General features: G+C 46.6%; 1 protein-coding gene across 3 annotated transcripts in view; it reads right to left on the bottom strand.

Moving 5' to 3' along the window:
* The window catches only part of MOB3B (MOB kinase activator 3B), a 256,735-nt gene that overhangs the window by 40,088 nt on the left and 190,233 nt on the right, over positions 1-26,414 (bottom strand). For all 3 annotated transcript variants that reach the window (XM_003130696.6, XM_021064706.1, XM_013980202.2), the window contains exon 3: positions 19,223-19,425. In XM_003130696.6, the coding sequence (XP_003130744.3) occupies positions 19,223-19,425 (203 nt within the window). The remainder of the gene's footprint in view (positions 1-19,222; positions 19,426-26,414) is intronic.

The following is a 26,414-nucleotide window of genomic DNA, read 5'->3' as shown; positions in this document are numbered from 1 at the left end:
AGGTTTCTGGAATGAATGGATAGGGAAGTGAGAAAAGTAAAGTCCATTGGCTAGACGGCCTTCTTCACTCAAGAGCTCGGCCAGGAAGGTGAGGAGGAAGTGAGCACACTGAGGCAATGGGGGTTTTTATCCAGACGGGTGATTTCGGGAGGCACGAACATGTTGGGGAGATGGCAGACCTGAACTATAGGATGTGGGAAGAGAGAGAAGAAATGGGAATACATGCAAGGGCCAAAGACGAACAGTGCCAGGTAAAAAAATGGTGATCTCTGCAGTGGTTTAAAAATACGTCCTCAAGGAAATTCCTGTCGTGGCTCAGCTGGTTAAGACCCTGACTAGTATCCAAGAGGTTGCGGGTTCGACCCCTGGCCTCACTCAGTGGGTTAAGGATCCAGAGTTGCCGTGAGCTGTGGTGTAGGTTGCAGACAAGGCTGGGATCCTGCATTGCTGTGGCTGGGATGTAGACCAGCAGCTGTAGCTCTGATCTGACCCCTAGCCTGGGAACTTCCACATGCCTTGGGTGTGGCCCTAAAAAAGCAAAAAATAAAAAATAAATTAAAAAAAATAGAAATACATCCCCCAATTCTTAGATATTCCTCTTTTCCAGAGAGAGTTTCTCTTCCCTTTCAGTGTGGGAAGTGAACAGTGACTCACTTCTGTTGAATGGACAGCGGTGGAAGGGTGGTTTGTCACCTCTGACAGCATCTGTCCTTAGAGATGCTGGGGCTTCCACTGTGGTGGCCTCTGCGGGGTCAGGGAGCTTTGGAGCTGCAGGCAAGGACCTAACATGGGGAAGAGCGAAGGGATATTGTCTCTGGGGAAGGGGACGTTCAGGCGAGGTGTCCAGGACTTAGGAGACACGGAGGGGGAGGGACTCGGAGGTACTCATGGCCCAGAGGTGAGAGGGTGTGGCCCATTCAGGGAACTGTAGGAAGTTTCCGAGTGAAGTCATCTCATCTCTCTCTCTTCATCCAGCTGGGGCTGGATGCATTTACTCCAAATTACTGGTCCAGGTCCCCTCTGATTCACGGCATGGTAGGATTCTATTAGCACTCACCTCATAGACTCTTACGGATTAGTGCTACATTCTCGCATGACACTGTGACCTAACTCGCCTGGGTGGTGGCAGGGAGACCTGATCTTTATGCACAAGATTATTTCACAGTAAGAGGTGTCCCTAAGACCACACAGTGACTGCCCAAGTCTCTAGGATAAGGACTGCCTATAACCTTATTGTCATGCTTGTCTAATGGTGAGACTATGGAGTAGTGAGAGGAGATATGGTTCCATTTCAGTAAGTAAAACCTTCTTGCATTCAAACCCCAAGTTAATACTCCTTTGACAAAGAATCTATTCTGACCTGCAGGATTTTTTTTTTTTTTTCTTTTTATGGCTGCACCTGCCTATGGAAGTTCCTGGGTTAGGATCTGAACTGAAGTTGCAGGGCTACGCCACAGCCACAGCCACAGAGGATCCGAGCTGCATCTGCAGCCTATGCTGCAGCTTGTGGCACTGGATCCAAGCCAAATCTGTGACCTATGCTGCAACTTGCAGCCACCCTGGATCCTTAACCCACTGAGCGAGGCCAGGGATAGAACCCGCATCCTTACAGACACTATGTTGGGTTCTTAACCTGCTGAGCCACAATGGGAGCTCTTGCTGGGAAATTTGAACTAGTCTAGACCACACAGAGCAGACAAAATTTGGCAGGCTCACATATAGGCATCAAGCCATACTGACTATTCACATTTTCATACAAATGCTCATGAAGATGAATTCACTCCTGCTGTGATTGACACTCCGCAGCAACTTCCAAAAATGCAGACACAGTAAAGTGTAATTATGATGTGTAATTGACTTGTAATTTATGAGTGCTCCTGAGGAACTGAGCAGCTCCCTGAGATGGAGATCCTGACATGAGACCTGGGAGAAACACTGAGCAGATGGTTTTATCTGTTCTTCATCTGCAAACTGGGAGAGAAGTGGTCTAGCAAAGAGAGGCAAACCATAATAGGCGCTTAAAGAGCTAAACGGCAATGCCTCATTGAGGCAGTATGGGGACAATTCTGAACAGATGTGGCAGCCCTTGGCAGTGGGACAGGGTATTAACAGAGTGCTGTAGGAAGTCACTCTTGTGGCTAGATTCTCTAAGTCAAGTGGTGTCTGCCAGCACGATGGAAAGGCCCACCATCCCATGCAGTACCCACTAGACATATGTAGCTTTGAGCACTTGAAAGGTAGTTAATAAGATTAAGGAACTGATTTTATTTTGTTCTTTTTTTTTTTTTTTTTTTCTTTTCTTTTTTAGGGCCTCACCCTTGGCATGTGGAAGTTTCCAGGCTGGCTGAGGGGTTGAATGAGAGCTATAGCTGCTGGCCTATGCCACAGCCATGGCAGCGCAAGATCGGAGCCTCGTCTGCAACCTACACCACAGCTCACAGCAACCCTGGATCCTTAACCCAGTGAATGAGGCCAGGGATTGAACCCATAACCTTATGGCTCCTAGTCGGATTTGTTTCTGCTGCACCACAGCGGGAACTCCTATTTTATTCTTTTTATGGCCATGTCTGTGGCACATGGAAGTTCCTGGGCCAGGGGTCGAATTGGAGCTGCAGCTGCAGGACTATGCCACATCCAGCAATGCTAGATCTGGTCCACAGCTGCTGCAACCTATGCCACAGCTTGCAGAAACACCAGATCCTTAACCCACTGAGCGAGGCCAGGGATTGAACCTGTACCCTCACAGAGACAACAGTGGGTTCTGAACCCACTGAGCCACAATAGGAATTCCAAGAAACTGATTTTAATTTTTATTTAAATTCATTTAAATTTAAATAGCCACAAGAGGCCAGTGGCTACTGAACTGGACAATACAGCTCCAAGTAATGGGTTGAAGGATAGTCGTCTTCTTTTTTTTTTTTTTTTCGCTTTTTTTTTTTTTTTTAGGGCCGCACTCACAGCATGTGGAAGTTCCTAGACTAGGGGTTGAACTGGAGCTACAGCTGCAGGCCTACGCCACAGACATAGCAATGCAGGATCTGAGCTGCATCTGTGACCTACATCACCGCTCATGGCAACACTGTATCCGTAACCCACTGAGCGAGGCCAGGGATCGAATCCGCATCCCCATGGATCTTAGTTGGGTTTGTTAACTGCTGAGCCATGAAGGGAACTCCTAAAGGATATGATTCTTTAAAACCATGATCTCCTTGGAGTTTCCTCATGGATCACAGGGTTAAGGATCCAGCATTGTCATTGCTATGGCTTGGGTCACTCCTGTGGTAGTGATTTGATCCCTGGCCCATGAACTTCCACATGCCATAAGAACAGCCAAAACAACAAAAACAACAACAAAAACCCACCAAACCAAACCAAACCAAACCAAACCAAACCAAACTATGATCTCCTTAAAGAATGATGTATCTTCAACTGTCACTCTGCACTCAGCACAGTGTCTGACATATAGCAGGTTTTCAATAAATGCTTTTTAACAGAACCTCAGCAGCCAGAAGAGGGTTAGCTTTATAACACAGAAAGTATATTGTGTAAGATTATGCAGTTAGTGTTTCCCGAAGGCTATTTTGAAGACTTAGACCCACAATATACTCTGGAGAGAAAGAATTCCCTGAGCAAACATGCCTGTATGTTCTATGCCTTGCGTGGAGAACTGGAACATATGTTAGGATATTGAAGAAACCGAAATAGCCTTTTTTTTTTTTTTTTTTTTTTTTTTCCCCTTTCCTTTTTTAGGGCTGAACCTGCAGCATGTGGAAGCTCCCAGGATAGAGGTCAAATTGGAGCTACAGATGCTGGCCTACGCCACAGCCACAGCAATGCAAGATTGGAGCCGCATCTGTGAGCTACACCACAGCTTGTGACAATGCCGGGTCCTCAACCCACTGAGTGAAGCCAGGGATAAAACCCGCATCCTCATGGATCCTAGTCGGGTTTGTTACTGTTGAGCCATGATGAGAACTCCTGTAATAGTGTTATTAACTCACAGTTTCCCATGGTTATTTGATGATGGAACCCTCTTTTCACATGATATCTTTGACATTCCTTTAGCAGATTCTGGGAAAAATATTTTGGGGGATGCTCCAAAGAATGACAGGGTAGGAGGAAAACATCTAGTGAATTCCTTGAAAGTGGGGACCCCTTTCAGCACAAAGTCATGAGGTATAGCTATTTTTTGAATGTTCTAGAAAGCCTCTCTTTCAGTCAAAATCAGACGCAGTCTATAAAGCATTCTCATTCAGCAAAGGTAAAGAAAGACAGCAGGGCAGGGCTGGGGAGTCTAGGCTATCTCAGGCTGCCGTAGTCCGTGTGTCTGTCCAACCAGAAGGTAATCTGACGTGTGAATTGGACGGAGGTATGTAATGGCAACTTAGAACAGAAATAATAAGAGGTATAGAAATATATTAATGTTTTAAGAGTCTCTACTTAAAAAAGTTAAGCCAAGTAGCTAAACACTGAGAATTTGTTGCGATTAGAATATAAACCCCGGTACAAAGGAATGACCAATCCAGAGATACGGTGTAAACGAGGATGAAGCTTCGGTCCCTACGGACAGGAAAAGAGAATGGTACTTTCTGAGAAGAAAAATGATAAAACAAGGAGTTCCTGTGGTGGCGCAGTGGTTAATGGATCCGACTGGGAACCATGAGGTTGCGGGTTCGATCCTGGCCCTTGCTCAGTGGGTTAAGGATCCGGCGTGGCCGTGAGCTGTTGTGTGGGTTGCAGACGCGGCTCAGATCCTGCGTTGCTGTGGCTCTGTTATGGGCCAGTGGCTGCAGCTCTGATTGGACCCCTGGCCTGGGAACCTCCATGTGCTGCAGGAACGACTCAAGAAAAGGCAAAAAGACAAAAAAAAAAAAAAAAAAAAAAAAAAGAAAAATGATAAAACAAGAAGCTGATTGAGACTAGGATGGAAACATCTTCCTTAGTTTCTTTTGATTTTTTTTTTTTTTTTGGTCTTTTTAGAGCCACACTCACAGCATATGGAAGCTCCCAGGCTAGGTGTCAAATCAAAGCTATAGCTGCTGGCCTACACCACAGGCACAGCAATGCCAGATCCGAGCTGTGTCTGTGACCTACACCACAGCTCATGACAACATGGGATCCTTAACCCATTGAGCGAGGCCTGGGATCGAACCCAAGTCCTCATGGATACTAGCTGGGTTCATTAACTGCTGAGCCACAATGGGAATGCCCTGTCCCTTTTGATTTTGAGTTTTGCTAATGTCATAGTAAGAAAGTTGGAATTAAATCTAGTCCCACACCACAGTTGCAGCTACAAATTATTTGTCGTTATTTTACATACACTTGTGCTTAAGTTTAATTAACTGTATATAGACCACTCCATGGAATGGATTAATCCCTTTTCAATAAATGGCTTTTATTCTCTTTTGAAAACTTGAAATTAGAAAAAAACCAAAGATCTCTTCAGATCTAGTTTAGGGGAGGAAGCTGGATGGGAAAAACCCCAACCAAAACCTTCTGTCAAGATCATGGTGCCCTCGGCAGGGAGGTGCCCAGACAAAGCCTGTCCCTGCAAGGCTGGGCACATTACCTGTGGGCGATCCATAGACTTCTTAAGGCCTGCCCACTTAATATATGGCTTCAAAATGAAACATGTGTACCTATTATAAAGATATCACCTCAGTGTTTTCAAAGATGCTTAACTCCCCACTCCAGGAGGGAACCCCCTCTCCCCCAAATCCTGGGAAAACTTAGTTGTTTAGACCATGTGACTGTGCACATCCTGCTCCAAGTAAATTCATAAAGGGTCTGCACAACCACTGGCCTCCTCCTTGAGCATCCTTGTCACCCACAGACCACCTTGCTCCTTTGAGCATCTGTCACCACAGCTCTGGGGGTGGGGGGCAGAGGGCGCAGCCAGAGACGGGGGGAGCTCACTCCCAGAGCCCTTGGTCCAGGGCATGCAGGCTGCTTGTCGTGTGTACCCTTCGTTGGTAAAGCCGATTCTTTACTTATTAATTTATTTAATTAATTTGTTTTTTTGGGTTGTGGTGTGTAGCAGCTTAATGTAGGATCTTGGTTCCTAGACCAGGCATCAAATCTGGGCCTTAGTAGCGAAAGTGCTGAAGCCTAACCACTAGGCCACCTGAAACTCCCCAGGTAAAGCCCCACCCCTTTTTTTGGCTTTCACACCTGCAAAAAGTCCTCAGGCTAGGGGTGGAAAAGGAGCTGCAGCTGCTGGCCTGTGCCACAGCCACAGCAACGTGGGATCTGAGCTGCATCTGGGACTGACACCACAGCTCACTGCAATGCTGGATCCTTAACCCACTGGGCGAGGCCAGGGATCGAACCTGCATCCTCATGGATACTAGTTGGGTTCATGACCCACTTGAGCCACAATGGGAAATCCCCAGGTAGAGCCTTTTAAATCATAACATCTGATTTTTCTGACTATTAAAAAAGTGATACACATTTGTGATAGAAAACCAGAAAAACCCAAATGGGCACATATAAAAGAGAAGCATCCTCCATAATTCCCCCAAAAGAGAACACACTTGACATTTTTTGCCATATTTCCTTTCTCATCTATGATTAGATGAGACACACTAATAGACAGACATATGATTAGAGTAATTTTCCAATATAGTTTTGGATGCTATTTTGATAACTTAATATCATGTGCTGTGCTTTTCCCGTGGGCATCTTCTTCAACTCGAATTGGTTCTATTTTAGGCCCTGAAATAAGGAAGACTGACTCTCACCCCTGACCCAACTAAGACAAAAACAAACAAACAAAAAAACCCCACACCAACTATCTATCTACCATCCCACAAAACAGAAGCAAAAGCTCACTGGGCATCAGCAAAGGGTGAATAAATAGGACCAACAAAGACACGTGGCTGATTTTGCTAACCTAGCACAATGCAGTTCATTGAAAATAATCCTGGAGTTCCCATCGTGGCATAGCAGAAACAAATCCGACTAAGAACCATGAGGTTGCAAGTTGGATCCCTGGCCTCTCTCAGTGGGATAAGGATTTGGCATTGCCATGAGCTGTGGTGTAGGTCACAGATGTGACATTGGCATGGCTGTGGCTGTGGGCGTAGCTCCGATTAGACCCCTAGCCTAGGAACCTCCATATGCCGTTGGTGCAGCCCTAAAAAGCAAAAAAAAAAAAAAAAAAAAAAAAAAGAAAGAAAAGAAAAAGAAAATAATCCCACATTTCTTTGCTATTTTTCTATTTGACACTTTAGAATATGTTGGCCAAAGCTCCAAATATGGTCTCCAGCAGCCTCTCCCCCTTGGCTCTGGGCATTTGGGTTGCTCTGAACAATCACTGCCATCTGATGCCATGCAAGACACAAGACACACACACACACATACACACAAACTCCTAAAATGACAACGTCCCATGAATGCAAACTCCATCTGCTCTCTGTATCAGGTATATCCACTCTGCTGGCATGGTGGGCTTTAATTGATGAAGGCCTTGCTAAGCAGAAAGAAAAGGTCACTGTGGACCAAAGACAGTAAGGCTGGTGACGTACCGTGTCAAAGGTCACGATCTCAGTAAGTCAAGCTGGGGGGCCTCTGGATTGGATAGGATCTCCTTCGCATATGGAAGACTGGGGCCTAGAGACCTTAAATGCCTTGCTCAGGGTTGGACGATGAATATGGAGTAGTGGAAGCATCCTTGCAAAGGCCAAACTGCCAGACTCGCAGGCTGAAGCTCTTTCTTCTCCAATGCCTGTGTCCCTGTTCAAACCATCTGGCTGGAAGTCAAAGAACCCGCCTGACAAAACAGAGCCTAGAGGCCTCTGCAAAGATGATGTTTCAAAAGAAAAAGGTCTTTTCAAAAGCCCCACAATGGCTCTTCATTGTCGGCTCTTTGGGGGAACAGCTCTGGCTCTTGTGAGAGGTTCTGCTTCTTTTCACAGTCCCGACCTGGTCTTGCCAGGACAGGCCACTCTGGCTCCCGCCCTCACCCAAGCATCTCCTAGGGAAGCAAGGCGTGACCTGGCTACCTCTTAAGGAAACACAAGATCATCACATGCTGGGGCTTTGGAGTGCCCGTTGTGGCGCAGTGGTTAACGAATCCGACTAGGAACCATGAGGTTGCGGGTTTGATCTCTGGCCTCGCTCATGGGTTAAGGATCTGGCATTGCCGTGTGCTGTAGTGTAGGTTGCAGACGTGGCTTGGATCCCACGTTGCTGTGGCTGTGGCATAGGCTGGCGGCTACAGCTCTGATTCGACCCCTAGCCTGGGAATTTCCACATGCCACGAGAGCGGCCCCAGAAAAGGCAAAAAAAAAAAAAAAAAAAAAATAATCATATGCTGGGGCTTAGATGGCCTGTGCTGGGTCTTTGTGAGACACCCCTTTCTCAACCTTTGGTCTTCAAACTGTTTCCCTTCCATCTGGCCTTAAGTACCCATGTTCCAAGCAGGTTTAGTGCAGAAGCCTAAAGTCATTTGGCAGAGGAACCTCAATCATTAGCCAAGAGGCACTGCCTACAAACTGGGGGAAGAGGGAACGCTTGGGTGTGATGAGATGGCAGTAATGAGAGTGATGAGGGATGGAGGGGAACGTGGTTTGGGTGTTGAGAAGTTGCCCACCACGCCTGTTGGACGTAAAGGTAACAGGTGTGGGAACAGATGAAATGATATATGTAAAGAAGTGAACGGAGCATCTGGAACTCAAGAAATGGAGCTTGTTTATTTCTTGAAAATGTGTGTGTGCCGTGTACATTGTAAAAACCGAGTGATGGGGTGTCAGAGGGTGAAGTGGGGGGGGGTCGAGGGGAGAGACTGAACGCAACTGACTCCCCCCTGCCCCAGAAGGCCTCCCAGATGAGGAGTTTCACTTCCTTCTCCTCCCTCTCTCTTCCTTTTCTTTCTTCCTCACCCCAAACGGCCATGGTGGGTGTGTGGTCGAGGCCAGGAGGGAGGCAGGGAACAAAAACGCAAAATTGAGAGACATGTCACAAAGATGAACAGTGCAGCCCTGAATTGGTTCCATGGCTTAAGATCTCCATAAGATGTTAATGAGCGATCACACAAGAAAAAAAAAGGATTTCAGGACTTCCTGCTCTGGTGCAACAGGATCGGCATCATCTCTGCAGCGCCAGGATGCAGGTTCGATCCCCTGCCTGGCACAGTGGGTTAAAGGATATGGTGCTGCTGCAGCTGCGGCGTAAGTCGGATCTGATCCCTGGCCTGGGAATGCTTTATGCTGCAGGGCAGCCAAAAAACCAAAACCAAAAACAAAAAAAGAAAAGGATTTCAGCAGCATGATGCAGTTGAACTGGGTGGGTAACCCAAAAAACTCAACCAAGTTTCTTTACTGAATGACTTTCCAAGGCCTTTCAGCTGTGATTGTACATTGAGAGTCTTCAAGGGCAGATAAGATGTAGCATTTGGTAAACTCATCTGACCAGGAAAAGAAGTCCATTTTCACTGATCCTCACCCCAGACTGATATTGTGAGGAATATTCATATTATACTCAGTATCGATCCTTAGACATTTCTTCTTTGTTCTACTCTCCCACCTCACCGAGCTAACTCCCAATCCTAGAAAAGGAGAAAAAATGCCGTGCCAACAACAGTCATTCTCAAATTTGAGAGTAAATGTCCTCTAGAGTCTTGACCCTCAGAGTGTGGTCTGGGAACCAGCAGCATGGCCGTCGACGGGTGGCAAAATGAATTGCGCTGTGATTCGGGGGAACCGAATCAGAACCTACACGTGAGTGAGATGCTCGGGTGATTCACAGGTACCTGAAAGTTTGAGATGCAGACGGAGGATGCCCGCTTCTAGGCACTCAGCTCAATAATTCTGAGTTGCTCTATTGGTGGTGAGGTCTGAGTATGTACATTGAAACCCCCTCCAGAAGTTTCTGATGCAGCTGGTATGTGGACTGTTATTGAGAAACACTGACTTAATCTAGAAGCTCCCATGACCCAAGTGCCCTGCTGTAAGGCAACAGAATAGCCCGGTGCAAACATTTGGTTTCACGGCAGCACCTCTGCAAGGTAGGTGATGGTACAATCACTTTCAGTGACAGAAGAAAAGAAAGGGACCCCCGGAGAGAGAAGGTGAAAGTGCTGGACCAAGGTCACCCAGGGGGCAGCAGGTGCGTTTGGGTGAACAAGCACCCTCCTGTCTTTCCTCCCTCCCCCCACCCCCCATCCCTCTCCTCCCCCTCCTCCCTAATCAGCTCTTTATTTGCCAGCTACTGCATTGCTGACAGCCCTCTCTGAGTCTGCTTTTGTTTTTTAGTGAAAGACCAACAAAACACTGCGGGCTCTCCAGGCTTGCTAATGATAATCCTGATTAGCGCCATTCTGTCAGCTGACTCTCAGGCTGTCCAGGGCCAACAGCAGCCGGTTTATTCAATCAAGGCCTGGCCCATTTTCTAATTACCAGCATCATTTGGGTTCGTTTCCTCCCACTGTGAACTTGCTGGAGTTCAAGTCATCTTCAGCTGTTACATTTACATGAGACATGGATCACTGGTCACGACTGTGTCTGTCCCAGCTCCGGCCTCCCCCTCCCTGTTGGAGACCAAATGAAATCATGTATTTCCCTGGGTTCCCAGGCTGCTGCTGAGCAGCAGGTCCCAACGGGAGCCCTGAGACAAGCCCTGTGGACAGATGGACTTGCTGGCCTTGCTCTCTGGGTTGGCCAGGGTGAACCCTTCCCAGCTTCTGAATTCCAAATTGTATTCCCACTCAAGAGGCCCAAGAGGGTGACCAAGGGTCCCAGTTTGCCAGGAACAGAGAGTTTTCCCAGGACATGGGATTTTTTCATGCTAAATCTGGAAGGATTGGTCATTGTACGCCTGGCCCACCAGGACAGTGTGAGAGCATCTGCATCCTCCCAGGAAATACAGTTGAATCTGGACCAGAAAACTGACTGGGAGCTGGGGTCCTATCTTTCTCTGTCAAGCCTGAGACTGAGGATGCTCTGTACTTTATCCTGCTCTTCATCTCCACTGCTAATCCAATAGGATGAAGCTTCATTTCCAACAGTGGATACGTGGAGGTCTGCAGGCCTGTTCTGAGATGAGGGCGGCGCCCTGGAAGGAATGACTGGTGTGGGAGCCCTTCGAATGGAGGTGCGCCATCCTCAAAGTACTCGTCCCAATTCAAAAACACATCACGCATTTATCATGTACTTGGCAACACAGGCAATTCGAGCATATGTCGTGTATCCTCCCACCCCTCAAAGAGTTGACACTGATACAAATACAATGAACTGTATCTGCTACAAGGCTACTTAGGGGACCCCCAAGATGGCCAAAGACTACAAGAGCTGGGGAAGAGAGAATGAAGGTACCCCTGCTTACTTCATTATTGTATTTAACAGCCAACATTTCTTAAGCACTTACCCTGTGACTAAACCACTTCTTTTTTCATAATTCTATTGTTATACCTATGCTACAAACGAGGAAAACGAGGCTTGGGAAAACCAGCTATGCTGCTCAAGATTGCAGATGAGGGAATGAAGGGTCCAGGATTTGAACCCAGAAAGTCTGAGCCTTGTCTTTTTTTTTTTTTTTTTCCAGGGCTGCACCACAGCATATGGAAGTTTCCAGGGGTTGAAGAGGAGCTACAGCTGCCAGCCTACCCCACGGCCACAGCAATGCTGGATCTGAGCCACGTCTGTGACCTAAATCACAGCTCATGGCAAGGCTGTATCCTTAAGCCACTGAGCGAGACCAGGGATTGAACCTGAGTCCTCGTGCATACCACTGGGCCACGACAGGAACTCCCTGAGCCTTGGTCTTAATTAAGCACTGTCTGAGACTGAATCTCTCACCCTTGTGGGGTGCTGGATCCTCCACACAACCAGTGTTTTGGGCACTCAGCCAACATCAGACGAAAGCGACAGGGCTGGTTTTAAGTAGAGAAGCGTGACTGTGCGTGTTGGAAACATGGCCGAGAGCAACATGAGGTGGGTCTCTGTGTTCTACTTTATGGAATCCCGAGGCATGACATCAGGAATGTCCCACCAGAGGTGTGGGAACTCTTGGAATAATGATCTTCTGCAGGAAATTGGCAGGACAAGTCTTACCCTCTGGCCCCTAGCTGCATTAGATTCTAAGGAATGTACTAGAATGGGAAGCCAAATGCCTGACTTCTTCATCATCCTCCAAGGGCTAAAGATGAGAGGCAGTCATTATTTTTATATCTTTTAGACTGCTTTTGTCAGTTTTCAAAAGCTTATCCTTCTTAGGGAGTTCCCATTGTGGCTCAGTGGAACTGAACCCGACTAATATCCATGAGGATGTGGGTTCAATCCCTGGCCTTGCTCAGTGGTTTGGGGATCCAGCATTGCCATGAACTGTGGTGTAGGTCACAGACACAGCTCAGATCTGGTGTGGCTGTGGCTGTCGTGTAAGCTGGCAGCTGTAGCTCTGATTCCACCCCTAACCTGGGATTTGGAAGTTGGGTATTCCAGCACTATTAGCTAGTGAAAGTGCTCAATTCAGAGACAGCAATCACAAGTACAGCATTCTTAGGGTGGACATTGAACTGTGCTAAGCATCCAGAGCCTGACAAGAGATACTGACTATCTTCAGAAATATTCTCAGTATCTTTTACTGTTACTTCATAGGGTTTTGTTTTGTATGTTTAGGGTGTTTTTTGCTTTTTAGGGCCACACCCAGGGCACATGGAAGTTCCTGGGCTAGGGATCGAATCATAGCTGCAGCTGCTGGCCTATGCCACAGCCATGGCAATGTGGGATCTGAGCTGCATCTGTGACCTACACCACAGCTTGTGGCAATGCCGGATCCTTAACCCACTGATTGAGGCCAGGGATCAAATCTGCATCCTCATGGATACTAGCTGGGCTGCACCTGCAGCATATGGAGGTTCCTAGGCTAGGGGTTGAATTGGAGATACAGCTGCCGGCCTACACCACAGCCACAGCCACAGCCACATGGGATCCGAGCCACGTCTGCCACCTACATCACAGCTCACGGCAACGCCAGATTCTTAACCTACTGAGTGAGGCCAGGGATCGAACCCACAACCTCACAGTTCCTAGTTGGATTCGTTTCCACTGCACCACAACAGGAACTCCAACGGGTAAAATGAATACATAATTTCAGACACTTAAGCACTAAAAGCACTTGTTATTAAATCCACCCAACTCTACCCTGAATCCAGAATCCAGTCATTTCTTGCCCCCTCTGACTTGCTGATGTAATTTTGCACTTGTTGAGTGAGTGAATGAATGAATAAGTGAATGAATGCATTACTTCCAGGACCTCTTTGATAGCATGTACATTGTTGAAATGGAAATCTTCAAACACTATGAAAACTGCATTTTTTGTTTGTCTGCTTTTTTGGCTGTACCTGTGGCATGTGGAACTTCCCAGGGCTAGGAACTGAACCCGTGCCACAACAGCAACCCAAGCCACTTCAGTGACAACACCAGATCCTTAAGCCACCGTGCCACAGGAGAACTCGGAAAATGGCATGTTTTGCTGTCGCAATTAAAATGAGCCCAAGTTAAATATGGTTAGCCAGGTTTTATAAGTAGCAGATCTAGCATATGGACTAGGTCACCTGCTTTCTGGCCCAGTGCTTTTATGAATTATTCTAGATTTTAGACCTATCTATTTTAGACCTGTCTATCTTCTGCTAGAATTTGGAATTGCTCTATGTCAGCTCTATGACTGACACTCGAATAAGCCATTGGTAAATTCGCCTCAATCATACATCTGTTCTGACATTCTTTTTTTTTTTTTTTTAAGTAGTCACCATATTGCTTTGAGAGGCCCGTTGTTTCAAAGATGTATCTTTTTTTTTTTTTTTTTTTTTTTGGTATTTTTAGGCCCTGTACAGCAAGGGGGTCAGGTTATCCTTACATGTATACATTACAATTACATTTTTCCCCCAGCCTTTCTTCTGTTGCAACATGAGTATCTAGATGAAGTTCTCAATGCTATTCAGCAGGATCTCCTTGTAAATCTATTCTAAGTTGTGTCTGATAAGCCCAAGCTCCCTATCCCTCCCACTCCCTCCTCCTCCCATCAGGCAGCCACAAGTCTCTTCTCCAAGTCCATGATTTTCTTTTCTGAGGAGATGTTCATTTGTGCTGGATATTAGATTCCAGTTATAAGTGATATCATATGGTATTTGTCTTTGTGTTCTGACATTCTTATTTATGTTTTCAAGAAACATGTACTTGACCAAGCAAACATTTTGGTTTCAGAATGATCACTGAACAGATCTTTCTTTGTCAATTTGTTTCAGGACCATGTTCAACAGGTTTGACTGATAAAGCTCACCCCTCAATGAAAGACATCAGATACATCTTGGAGTTCCCGACGTGGCACAGCGGAAACAAATCCAACTAGGAACCATGAGGTTGAGGGTTCGATCCCTGGCCTCGATCAGTGGGTTAAGGATCTGGCATTGCCGTGAGCTGTGGTGTAGGTTGCAGATTCAGCTCAAATCCCAGGTTGCTGTGGCTGTGGTGTAGGGCAGCAGCCACAGCTCCAAGTTGACCCCTATGCTGGGAACTTTCATATGCCTCAGATGTGGGCCTAAAAATACCAAAAAAAAAAAAAAAAAGAGATACATCTTTGAAACAACGGGCCTCTCAAAGCAATATGGTGACTACTTAAATTTACTGTGGACATACTTACTATAGACATTAACAGATTTCAATGCAATTTAAAGGTGACAGATAACTGTCTTAAATGAATCTGTAAATTCATTGATAATTTTCTAATAATTCTACTTTTATTAAATTATCCTCAGATAATTAAAAAAACCTACTCATTATTAATACGCAAAAGCACTGAAATTAATCTCCCTGCAATTAATATGAATGAAACATAAAGGTAGGAAGGTTACTGTTCCCAGTAAAATTTAAAGAAACTGTACGGTTCTACGGAAGAAAACTGATACCCTTCTTGTCACTTCCACTGTTAATAATTCCTAGTTAATCCAATCATAGTTTGTTCCCCATGCCCCCAAAGAGGCTCTTTTATTTTTATTTTATTTATTTTTTTTTGCTTTTTAGGGTCACACCCGAGGCATATGGAGGTTCCCAGGCTAGGGGTCGAATTGGAGCTGCAGCTCCTGCCTACACCACAGCCACAGCAATGTAGGATCTGTGCCATGTCTGTAGCCTACACCACAGCTCACAGCAAAGCTGGATCCTTAACCCACTGAGCAAGGCCAGGGATCAAACCCACATCTTTGTGGATCCTAGTCAGTATCGTTAACCACTGGGCCACGAAGGGAACTGCCCCCAAAGAGGCTCTTATCTAGAATACTGAGTTGTAGGAGTTTTCCTGCGGCCCTGTAGGTTAAGCGAAAAATTCACGTATAATGGGACCTGCACAGTTCAAACCCGTGGTGTTCAAGGGTCCGCTGTAACTGAGAGTGTTCTGATGGCAAAGGAAGGTTTCCTCTGCTTGTTACCTTACACTCAGCTTTGTCCTACAATAGCTTTCCGTAAAGAAGAAGAGATCCCCATGGAGAAGAAATGCTCTCTCCATCTGACATCTGTGCTCCTTTAGCTCAGTGAAACCCAAACTTGAGCACCAAGGAAAGCCTCTTCCTTCCATTGCCCTTTGGGGAAGGCATTTTCCCTCCATTTGAACATGTCCACTGAACAGAAGTGAAGAGAACCCCCTAGAAGCAGACCCTGGCTCTCCACGAGATCAGAGTGCTTCCTCCACCCTCTTCATTTGCCTGCCTATCCACTCTGTCCTTGACATTCTTCTGAAATTAGCTTTATTCATTCCTTCCAGGCTTTTTCATTCCTGTGCACTGTTTGCACCAGCTTTTCATCTCATGGTGGCTGTTCACCCACAAGAGTCTTTATACAAGACAAAGGAGCAAAACTCAGTCACGATGGTGTTTTCGCTTCTTTCCACACTATCTGTCCAACTGCATTCAGAGACAACTTGGTTCCTCCCAAGAACTTTTTAGAAAGTGGTTGTGAAAGGAAGGAAGAAAATGAACATGTTTGATACAGCCAATGATACAGCTTGGCTGTACCCAGCAAGCCTTGCTTTGCCCCAGAACTCCTTTTTTTTTTTTTTTTTTTTTTTTTTTTTGCTTTTTAGGGCTGTGCCCGTAGCATATGGAGGTTCCCAGGCTTGGGGTCGAATTGGAGCTGTAGCCGCTGGCCTATGCCACAGCCACAGCAATGCCAGATCTGAGCCACATCTGCGACCTACATTATAGCTCATGGCAACACCAGATCCTTAACCCACTGAGCGAGGCCAGGGTTTGAACACACAGCCTCATGGTTACTAGTTGGACTCGTTTCTGCTACATCACAACAGGAACTCCTGTTTCAGAACTCTTGAGGGACGCACAGAAATTTTTTTTTTTTTTTACTGTGTAGTCTCATAGCATAATAATAGATTTCAAGTTGAGAAACTCTAAAGACGATACATAAGGAGTTCCTGTTGTGGCGCAGTGGTTAACGAATCCGACTAAGAACCATGAGGTTGGGGGTTCGATCCCTGGCCTCACTCAGTGGGTTAAGGATCTGGCGTTGCCGTGAGCTGTGGTGTAGGTTGCAGACGCAGCTCAGATCCCACGTTGCTGTGGCTCTGGTGTAGGCTGGCAGCTACAGCTCCGATTTGACCCCTAGCCTGGGAACCTCCATATGCCGCAGGAGTGACCCAAGAAATGGGAAAAAGACAAAAAAAAAAAAAAAAAAAAAAAAAAAGAAAAATAGATGATACATAAAATTCACCAACATCTTCTTTGCCAGGAAGATACCATATATACTACATCAAACATGTCTTTTGGTTTTTGTATTTTGTTTTCTTTTTATGGCCGCACCTGCAGCATATGGAAGTTTCCAGGCCACGGATTGAGTCTGAGCCACAGGTGCAACCTATGCTGCAGCTGGGGCAATGCCTTTTCCTTTAACCCAATGTACCGGGCCAGGAATCAAACCAACACCTCCTCAGTGACCTGAGCCACTGCAGTCAGATTCTTAACCCATTGCACCATGGCAGGAACTCCTGTATTTTGACTCTTTAATATCTGGGGCCTTGCTGACCATGGAGGGACCGTCTCTCCCTGAGCCAACCAATTCCTAGAGATAGGAAACATCTCATCCTTGAGCCGTTTACTCATCAATCAGTACAAACCAACCAATCCCGAGCCCACACCCCCAACTACCTTCTCTTGGGCCTCTTACATTTAGGGCTCAAATTCCTTTGCCCTAATTACTCCAGGGCCAAGTACCAGACAGCTAGGAGCAGCCCCTGTGTCTCAGAACCTGCTGAAATTATTCAAATAGTCCATTTTTAGCCTTCTTATCCTGCCTTGCCCATTCCTTCCAAGAGAAGTCACAACAAAAGCTCCCGCCTTTATTTTCCCTAATTAACGTCCTTCTCGTGAGGCCCCCATGCTTTGGTGTACACCCCCTTCTCCTGGGATCTGTGTGTAAAACTCTATTTTCTTGTCTTTTTTTTTAGGGCTTCACTCCCTGCATATGGAGGTTCTCAGGCTAGGGGTTGAATCAGAGCTGTAGCCACTGGCCTACACCACAGCCACAGCAACACTGGATCTGAACCGCATCTGTGACCTACATCACAGCTTCAGGGAATGCCGGATCCTTAACCCACTGAGTGAGGCCAGGGATCGAACCTGCATCCTCATGGTTCCTAGTTGGGTTCGTTAACCACTGAGCCATGAAGGGAACTCCGACAAACTCTATTTTCATTGGCAGTCAACTCTTGATCTGTTTGTCTCACCGTACAGAAATATAATAATAATTTTTAAAACCCTATATTTTAAAAACATGTACATAGAGAGATAGGAAGATAGGCTAGCAAAAGACTGGGCTGGCCCCTGCACTCTAGCCATCGCTCAGATGGACTTGGATGAAATGCAGTTGCTCTGTCAGTTGTATTTAGCAAAACTGGCCCTTTTAACTGTTTCAAGAAAAAAAGCATCATTTTACTCTAAAGCACTGTATAATACTGAATAAGACGGTACTGGCTAGGGATAGCTCTGATAGGATACCCATAGATATATGTAACAAAAGATGTGGGGCTTTTAGGGGCCCTTGACTTCTAAAGTGCAGTGTGAGTCCAACTGTGAAGGCAGCTTATAAAGAAAAGGACTCCTCATTCACCTAGACGATAGCAGTAAAGTGTTTTTTGTTTGTTTGTTTTTTGTCTTTTTGCCTTTTCTGAGGCCGCTCCCTTGGCATATGGGGATTCCCAGGCTAGGGGTCGAATCAGAGCTGTAGCCAACGGCCTACACCAGAGCCACAGCAACACGGGATCCAAGTTACGTCTGCAACCTACACCACAGCTCATGGCAATGCCAGATCCTTAACCTACTGAGCAAGGCCAGGGATCGAACCTGCAACCTCATGGTTCCTAGTTGGATTCACTATCGAGCCACAATGGGAACTCCCAGTAGTAAAGTTTTTTTAACCAACTGTTCTGGATTCTCATTTATCCTGTTATAACTGCATTGGAGGATTCAGTATGAAAAGCAGAGTCCCCAGGATAGTATATTCTTATCTGGTGCTTACTTTTGTCTCTATCTCTGGAGTAAAGGCTACCCAAACACAGCTTTTTCTTTGCGGTTTTTTTTTGTTTGTTTGTTTTGGGTTTTTTTTTTGCTTTTTAGGGCGGCACCCATGGCATATGGAAATTCCCAGCCTAGGGGTTGAATTAGAGCTACAGCTGCCTACACCACAATCACAGCAACGCAGGATCCAAGCCACCTCTGCAACCTACACCATGGCTTATGGCAACACCAGATCCCAGAACCACTGAGTGAGGCCAGGGATTGAATCCGTGTCCTCATGGATACTGGTTGGATTCGCTTCTGCTGAGCCACAATGGCAGTTGACTTGATGTTGTGTGTCTAGTAGCTGCCACCCAGCAGTTCCTAAATATTTATTTACCAAAAAAAAAAAATGTTTCTTATTGTCTTTGGATAACAGTGTAAGAGATGATATGGTGCTCAAAGATGCCCCTGTAAGGGATTACGTAAATAGGTGACTGGTGTGGGAGCAGAGAATTGAAGCTATTCCCTCTGGACCAAACCATAACCATCCTAGAGAGAAATATAAGCCCTCTGTTGGATGGCTGAGGACATCTTGGCATCCCCCAACCTTGAGAGGACCTCTAAATCCCGTCCAATTCTGCCATCCTCTAGCTAGCAGCGAGCCATTGGTGTGCATGGGTGTGGCAGTGTTCGGGTGAGTGGCCGGGCTGCTAGGGTGACACTTACCAAGGGCTCCAGCTCCTTGCGGTCTATGAGGTTCATCTCTGTGACAAAGTAATAGAAGTGTTTGTAGCAGGTGTTGACGTGGGCCTCGGCACCCATCACGATGACCCGGTCGAAGTGGTGGATGTAGACGTGGACGAAGACCCGGAAGAGGCGGCACAGGATCTTTTTGCAGATCTGCAGGAAGTTCTTTGGGAAGGGAACACCTAGAAAAGGAAAAAAAGGGAAGGCAATCAGGATGAGGACGCTCTGGCAGGCTCTGGAGCCCAAGTGTGAGGCTGGGGAACCGTCCTGGACCTGGGCTTCTGGGCCAACCTGAGGGTGCCCTGCTGTATATGGGCAGCTCCATTGGACACCGCCTGAAAAAGTGGCTGGAATGGTATTAAATTCCAACACCAACAACCAGGAAGAGACCAAACAAACGTGTGAAGAGGGTCACATAGGTTTTCTTGGAAATATCTTTTTTGGTGCAGATAAACGTGCAAAAGTATTTATTTTTACATAGAAACATGCACCCTCCCTTCTTGCTTTTTTATTTTTCAGACTTTGTAGAGCACCAGAAAGTTCATTTTCCTTTCATCTCTAAGATAAGAAAACTGGTCGAAGGAGGGCGATGTTTCAGGGAGACTGGCGCGCCCTGACAAAGCCATAGGGAGTGGTGGGGACAGGGGCAAATTAGAAAGCCCCTTTCATCAAAGGAAGTAGCTGCTGTACAACTCAGCCAGTGGTGGCCATAAGGGGACAGAGGTCTAGGGCTGTTAGATCTTCTGTTTTCTTTTCTTTTTGCTTTTTAGGACCGCACCTGTGGCATATGGAGGTTCCTCAGGGTAGGGGTCAAATCAGAGCTACAGCTGCCGGCCTACACCACAGCCACAGCAACTGGGGATCTGAGCTGAGTCTGCGACCTACACCACAGCTCATGGCAACACCAGATCCTTAACCCACTGAGTGAGGTCAAGGATCAAACCTGCAATCTCATGGTTCCCAGTCGGATTTGTTTCCACTGTGCCATGATGGGAACTCTTTTTTTTTTTTTTTTTAATTCTTTAAAAATTTTTTGGTTTCTTAAGATGATTCAGAAATCTGGAATTCTGGAGTCCTATTTTTATTTTTTGTTTTTATTTATTTAGTTCTGGCTGTGCCCATGGAGTGGGGAAGTTCCCGGGCCAGGGATCGAACCTGTGCCACAGCAGTAACAGTGCCAGATCCTTAACCCCCTGAGCCACCAGGGAAATACTGGCATTCTATTTTTAAAAATATTAGCATTTAACCTGAGTTGTTATTGTTAATGAATTTTATTATCTTTATCGGTGTACAACAATCACCTGAGTTTAAAAAACAAAAAGCACAGGTCAAAATGAAACATCTTCCTAGGTTAATTTGGCCTGCAGGTTACCAGTTTGCAAATTCTGATCCAGACTTTCTCTGAGATCCATGGTTTTTGAGGTGGGCAAAGGCAACAAAACTTTACGCAAACTTCGCAGTACACTTATTGCCATTTCATCTCATCCTCCTTCTCCGAGGAAGGTAGGCATCGGGTTTTTTTTTTTTTTTTTTTTTTTTTTTTTTTTTTGTCTTTTTGCCTTTTCTAGGGCCGCTCCAACGGCATATGGAGATTCCCAGACTAGGGGTCTAATCGGAGCCATAGCCACCGGCCTACACCAGAGCCATAGCAACGTGGGATCCGAGCCGTGTCTGCAACCTACACCACAGCTCATGGCAACGCCGGATCCTTAACCCACTGAGCAAGGCCAGGGATCGAACCTGCAACCTCATGGTTCCTAGTCGGATTCGTTAACCACTGCGCCACGACGGGAACTCCGGGGGTTGTTTTTCACAACGCAGTTTGGGTGAGTGGTCAGAGGAGCCACTCAGATCTCCTGTGTGATGACCACTACTCCCAGCTTGGTCAGAGCAACAAAGAGCAGAATCCCAAACCCACTTCCTCCCTCCCTCTCAAACACTGCTTCAACGCTTGTTATCTACACCCCTTTAATTAGTGACGCTGGCATGGATTCTGAAATTAAACAGACTTTGAATTCCTATTGTGCTCCTTTTCCAGCTGTAGGACTGCAAGCATGTTATTTAACCTCTCTGAGCTTCAGTTTTGCTGTATGTACGATGCAGATACAAATGCTAGTTGTGATACCAGGGAGTTCCTGTCGTGGCGCAGCGGAATGAATCTAACTAGCATCCATGAGGATGCAGTTTGATCCCTGGCCCCGCTCAGTGGGTCAAAGATCCCAGTGAGTTAAAGATCCGGTGTTGCCCTGAGCTGTGGTGCAGGTCGCAGACTCAGCTCTGATCCCGAGTTGCTGTGGCTGTGACTGTGGCGTAGGGCAGCAGCCGTAGCTCCCATTCGACCCCTAACCTGGGAACTTCCATATGCTGCAGGTGCAGCCCTAAAGAGACCAAAAAAAAAAAAAGTGATACCCACATAACTTTGGTTTTATTCATCAAACAGGGGTCAAAATAAGGCCTTTCTGGCATGACCAGGAGAGTGTCAACATGACTAACATCCTTCTACAATGCCTAGAACAGAATAAAAACTCGCTAAGTGGGAATGACACCCCACCCTGCCCTCCCCGCTGCTGCTTCTGTTCTGTAAAGTCTGGAGTATCTAGCTGTTGTTATAAGGGAAATAATTACCCTGACCAGGTAGACATGACCACCGGCCTTTCTGCAGAATTGCTGAGCTGTGCTCAGGGCATGTCCCTGGGCCCCAGGAAGCTGGGGTTTTGCTGTTCGTGCCTCCACAGGGTCCCAGTGCAGCTGTCTGGTGGGAGACATCCTGTCACAGGATCATGTGGGACGCCCCCCCGCCAGGGCAGGGTGAGAGAGACGGAACATGGCTGGCAGTTGGCAGAGGCAGGATCTGCCTCCCCAGGGCCTGGCATGGATGCTGGCTTTTCTTCCAAAACAAATTGGCAACATATCAGATGAACCCAGAGAGAGACCCGGGCACAGCTTGGCAGCTGACTGGGCAACAGATGCTCCGGTCTGGGGGTGGGGGAGGGAAAGCTGGGAGAAGGTAGAGGGCAGCCCCTCACAGATGGGCGGCTTGATCTGTGGAAGGGGGGCTAGTGAAAGCCACGGAGCCAAGCTGGGAGAGGTCTGGAGTCTTCAAAGAGGCCTGAGATCCAGAGGTGATGGAACCTTCCATCATCCTTATATAAGAATGTTTCCATCAAAAGGGGAGTCCTGTAACCACAGGGAGACAATATCAGGAGCTGACACATGTAATCCATCTGTGACATAGGTTTTATGAGTCCTGTATTACAGGTGAATAATTTCAAGGCTCTGAAGCATGGATTAACTTCCTCCAGGCCACTCAGATAAAGAATGGTGGGGCTGGGATTTGGATCAAGTCAGCCTGATTCAAAACCCCGGAGTTCCCGCTGTGGCACAATGGGTTAAGAATCTGACGTCAGTGGCTCAAGTCACTGTGGAGGTACAGGTTCGATCCCCAGCCCAGTGCAGTGGGTTAAAGGATTCAGCGTTGCCACAGCTGTGGCTCAGATTCACTCCCTGACCTGGGAACTTCCATATGCCATAGGTGTGGCCATGAAAAAAATAAATAAATAAAATAAAAAAAATCTAACAGATCTGGTTATGTTTGGCATATGACTCTCGCTGCCAAAAATAAAGGCACAGCTTAATTGCTAAATGCAAGCAGGCATGCAAAGGTCACTCTTGGGTAGCAGAGAAATATAATTTACAGAAAGGAAAGGGGTGAGGGAGAAGGGGGAAAAAATCTACACCCTTGGGAGGCACAGGTCCGGGGTGGTAAAAGGTCAGCTGATACATCTGTGTTCTCTGCTGGTGCCACCGTAGACCATGAACTTGGGACTAAGAATAAAAGCCAATATTTACTGAGCTCTTAACAAGTTCTAGGGGCTGTGCCGAGCACTTTACATGGATTAGCTGACTGAGTCTTCAGAACAATGCCTGAAGACAGGTACTGTTATGGTTTGCATCTCACACATGAGGACAGAGACTTGGAAAATTAAGTAGCTGCCCTAGGTCACACAGCTGGAGGGGTTTGGGCCCAGGAGTGTCTAACTCCAAGGCCCATGAGTACCAGCACCCTGAAATCTGGACATGTTGCTCTGGGGGCTCTGCACACACCTCCAGCTCCCAGCCCTCCCTTCCTGGGTGGCCCGAATCCCCCAGGTGTGCTTACTTTTTAGTAACTAGGGGACACCGGCGGTGGCGGGTTTCAGCTGCGCCAGTTGATCAGCTTGACCTTGACAGCCAGCCCCCATACCCCACACACTAGCCGAAGGTAAAACAAAATGTTGGACACAATGAGGATGTTTGTGGTACTTGCTGGGTCCCTCTCGAGTGTCCCCAAGGCACATCTTCCCCCAGATCCCTGCATCTGATCAGCTCTGAGCGCTTGGCTCCGCCCTCCACGCCACGCCTGGTCTCTGGCTTTGCCTCCAGCCTTGAACTTGGTTTGTTCTTGCCTCTCCCTTTTGGGCTGTGTCTGGAAATGATCTTGACAGTAGTTGAGAGGAGTTGGCTTTAGAGTCTGGAAGCCCTAGTTTCAAATCCTAGCCCTGCAACTTACTAGCTGTATGGGCAAGTCACTTCATCCCTCTGCTTCATTACAAAATGGACAAAAACATTATTTTGTGGTTTCTTTGTTTCAATAGAAAGTCCACACTTGATTTTATTTTATTTTTTTGACTGTGCCAGTGGAAGTTCCCCAGCCAGGGATCAAACCTGCGCCACAGCAGTGACCTGAGCCACAGCCTGGTGCTTAACCCACTGGGCCACTAGGGAACTCCTTACAAAATCTTATAATAGATCCAGAATCCCATGTTGCTGTAGCTGTGGTATAGGTTGGCAGCTGTAGGTCCGACTGGACCCCTAGCCAGGGAACCTCCATATGCCACGAGTGTAGCCCCAAGAAGCAAAAAAAAAAAAAAGTGAACACTGCAAATGGTTTGAGTCTGGACATGCTCAGTGTACACCACAGTCACCACAGGCCAACTCGGGAAGCTGAGAAGTCCAAGGATGGATTTCTAGGAAGCCTAGGAACCCTGGTAGGTTCTCTGTTAAGCCGAGATAAAATCCAGCTGACACAGTGTGGGGTTAAGAAAGTCACATGGCATTTGGGAAACTCACTCAATATTATTGATGGTTCAGGGGCCGATTCTACAGGTTGTGTCCTACCTTAGCGCTTTTTCCCTTTTCTCTTCTGCCTTCCAGGTGTTCAGGTATGTGTGTGTGTGTGTGTGTGTGTGTGTGTGTGTGTGTGTGTGTGTGTGCGCGCGTGCGCGCGCGTGTGCACGTGCGTGCATGAAGTAAACTTTCAGAAGGAGGGAAGTGGAAGAGCTCACCCCTCTGGATGTAGAGAACTGGATGTCCACTCCCTCCAGAATTCTCATTCTGTGTAACTAGCCTCACGGCAGCAAGACAGGGTAAGACTCAGCCCTGCTGATCCACTCCTTTCCCTGACAGGCTTCAGAGGGACAGTTCATAAAAATTAATTTGTCTGAGGGTTTTTCATCTTCATAGTGCTGTTAAGAAGTCCCTGATCTCGGGAGTTAACTAACACGACTAGAATCCATGAGGATGCAGGTTTGATATGCAAGACCTAATATGTGTGTATATGATGTCATTTATTCTCAGTGAAACCCAAAGCAGTGAAATTATTTCTTTTCTGTTGGTTTGTTTAATGTAACTGTGGCTTAGCCTAGTGAATGTGTTTGCCTAGACCCACAACGAAAAGGAGATAGAGCAGAGATTTGGCTCTGAAGCTCAGGCTCTTTCTTTGGTGTGTGTCCTGCTGCTACAGCTCCACAGAAGAGGGAACCTCACCATTCAGATGACTTTTTTTTTTCACTTTTTAGGGCCACACTTGCAGCATATGGAAGTTCCCAGGCTAGGGGTCAAAACAAAGCTATAGATGCCGGCCTACACCACAGCCACAGCAATGCTGGATCTGAGCCATGTCTGCCACCTACACCACAGCTCACGGCAACGCCAGATCTTTAACCCACTGAGGGAGGCCAGGGATTGAACCCACATTCTCACGGATACTAGTTGGGTTTGTTAACCTCTGAGCCACAAAGGGAACTCCCAGATGACCATTTTTTGACCTGCATGTAGCTCAGTACCTGGCTTGTAGAGGGAGCGCAAAAATGTTTGTTTTAAATGAATAAAGTCTAGCAATAGGAAGAATGAACCATCTCAAATGGGCATGTTACGATGGCAATCTGAACCTGAGGAAGCCACGCAAGGGTCTGGGCAGAGGGCAGCCTGTGTATTCCACACGACACCACTGACTCGGCTTCAGGGCTGTACCCAAGCCCCTCCTTTTGTCCCTTCTGCTCCTCTAAGTACACAAGATACCAGGGACCCTTCACTTCAGTATTTTTTAAAAATGACTAACTCATCAGAGCCTCCTTGCCAGCCCACTCACAAGCATCCTATCTTAATCTATTTCTTGCCTATGAAAAAAAAAAAAAAAAGACTAACTCTGGAAGCTCCTTGGCTTAAAAAAAATGAGGGTCAAGAGGTCAAGGATATTTGTAAAAATGCTGTTCTTACAAAGGTTTGCAATATACCTAAGCATAGGAAAGGATCTGAGAATTCCTGTAGAAAAAGTCCGTGTATCCTGGAGTTTCCTCTGTGGTACAAGGGGATTGGCAGCGTCTTGGGAGCACTGGGACATGGGTTCAATCTCCAGCCCAACACAGTGGGTTAAGAAGCCGGCATTGCCGCAGCTGTGGCTCAGTTTGTGGCTGTGTCTCGGATCTGATCCCTGGCCCCAGAGTTCTCTATGCTGCTGGGCAGCCAAAAAAAAAAAAAAAAAAAAAAAAAAAACAAAACAAAAAACGTTGTATTGTCCTATTTAACTCTGGAATCTGCTTTTGCCCATAATAGCTATTGGTTTTAAAGAGTCTGTAATCAGACTTTTCCAGGTTTCATTTCTGGCTCTGCTGTCTAGTAACAGTGTAGCCACAAGCAAAGGGCTTAGTATTTCTAAACCTCAGTTCCCCCATCTCTATAAAGAATCAGGGATGTTAAAGTTATCCAAAGCTCAGGTGGCTATTGTGAGGATTAAAGACACATGTAAAAAGGCTCTGCTAATGCTTTGCAGATTATAAGCACTCTCCCGTGAACTGTTAGTTTTAGTATTTCATGGACCAAAGGATACATATACATATCATCACATACTCTG

This window comes from Sus scrofa, chromosome 10, assembly GCF_000003025.6.
Source record: "Sus scrofa isolate TJ Tabasco breed Duroc chromosome 10, Sscrofa11.1, whole genome shotgun sequence".
NCBI lineage: Eukaryota > Metazoa > Chordata > Mammalia > Artiodactyla > Suidae > Sus > Sus scrofa.
This window is presented reverse-complemented; position numbering and strand designations above follow the sequence as displayed.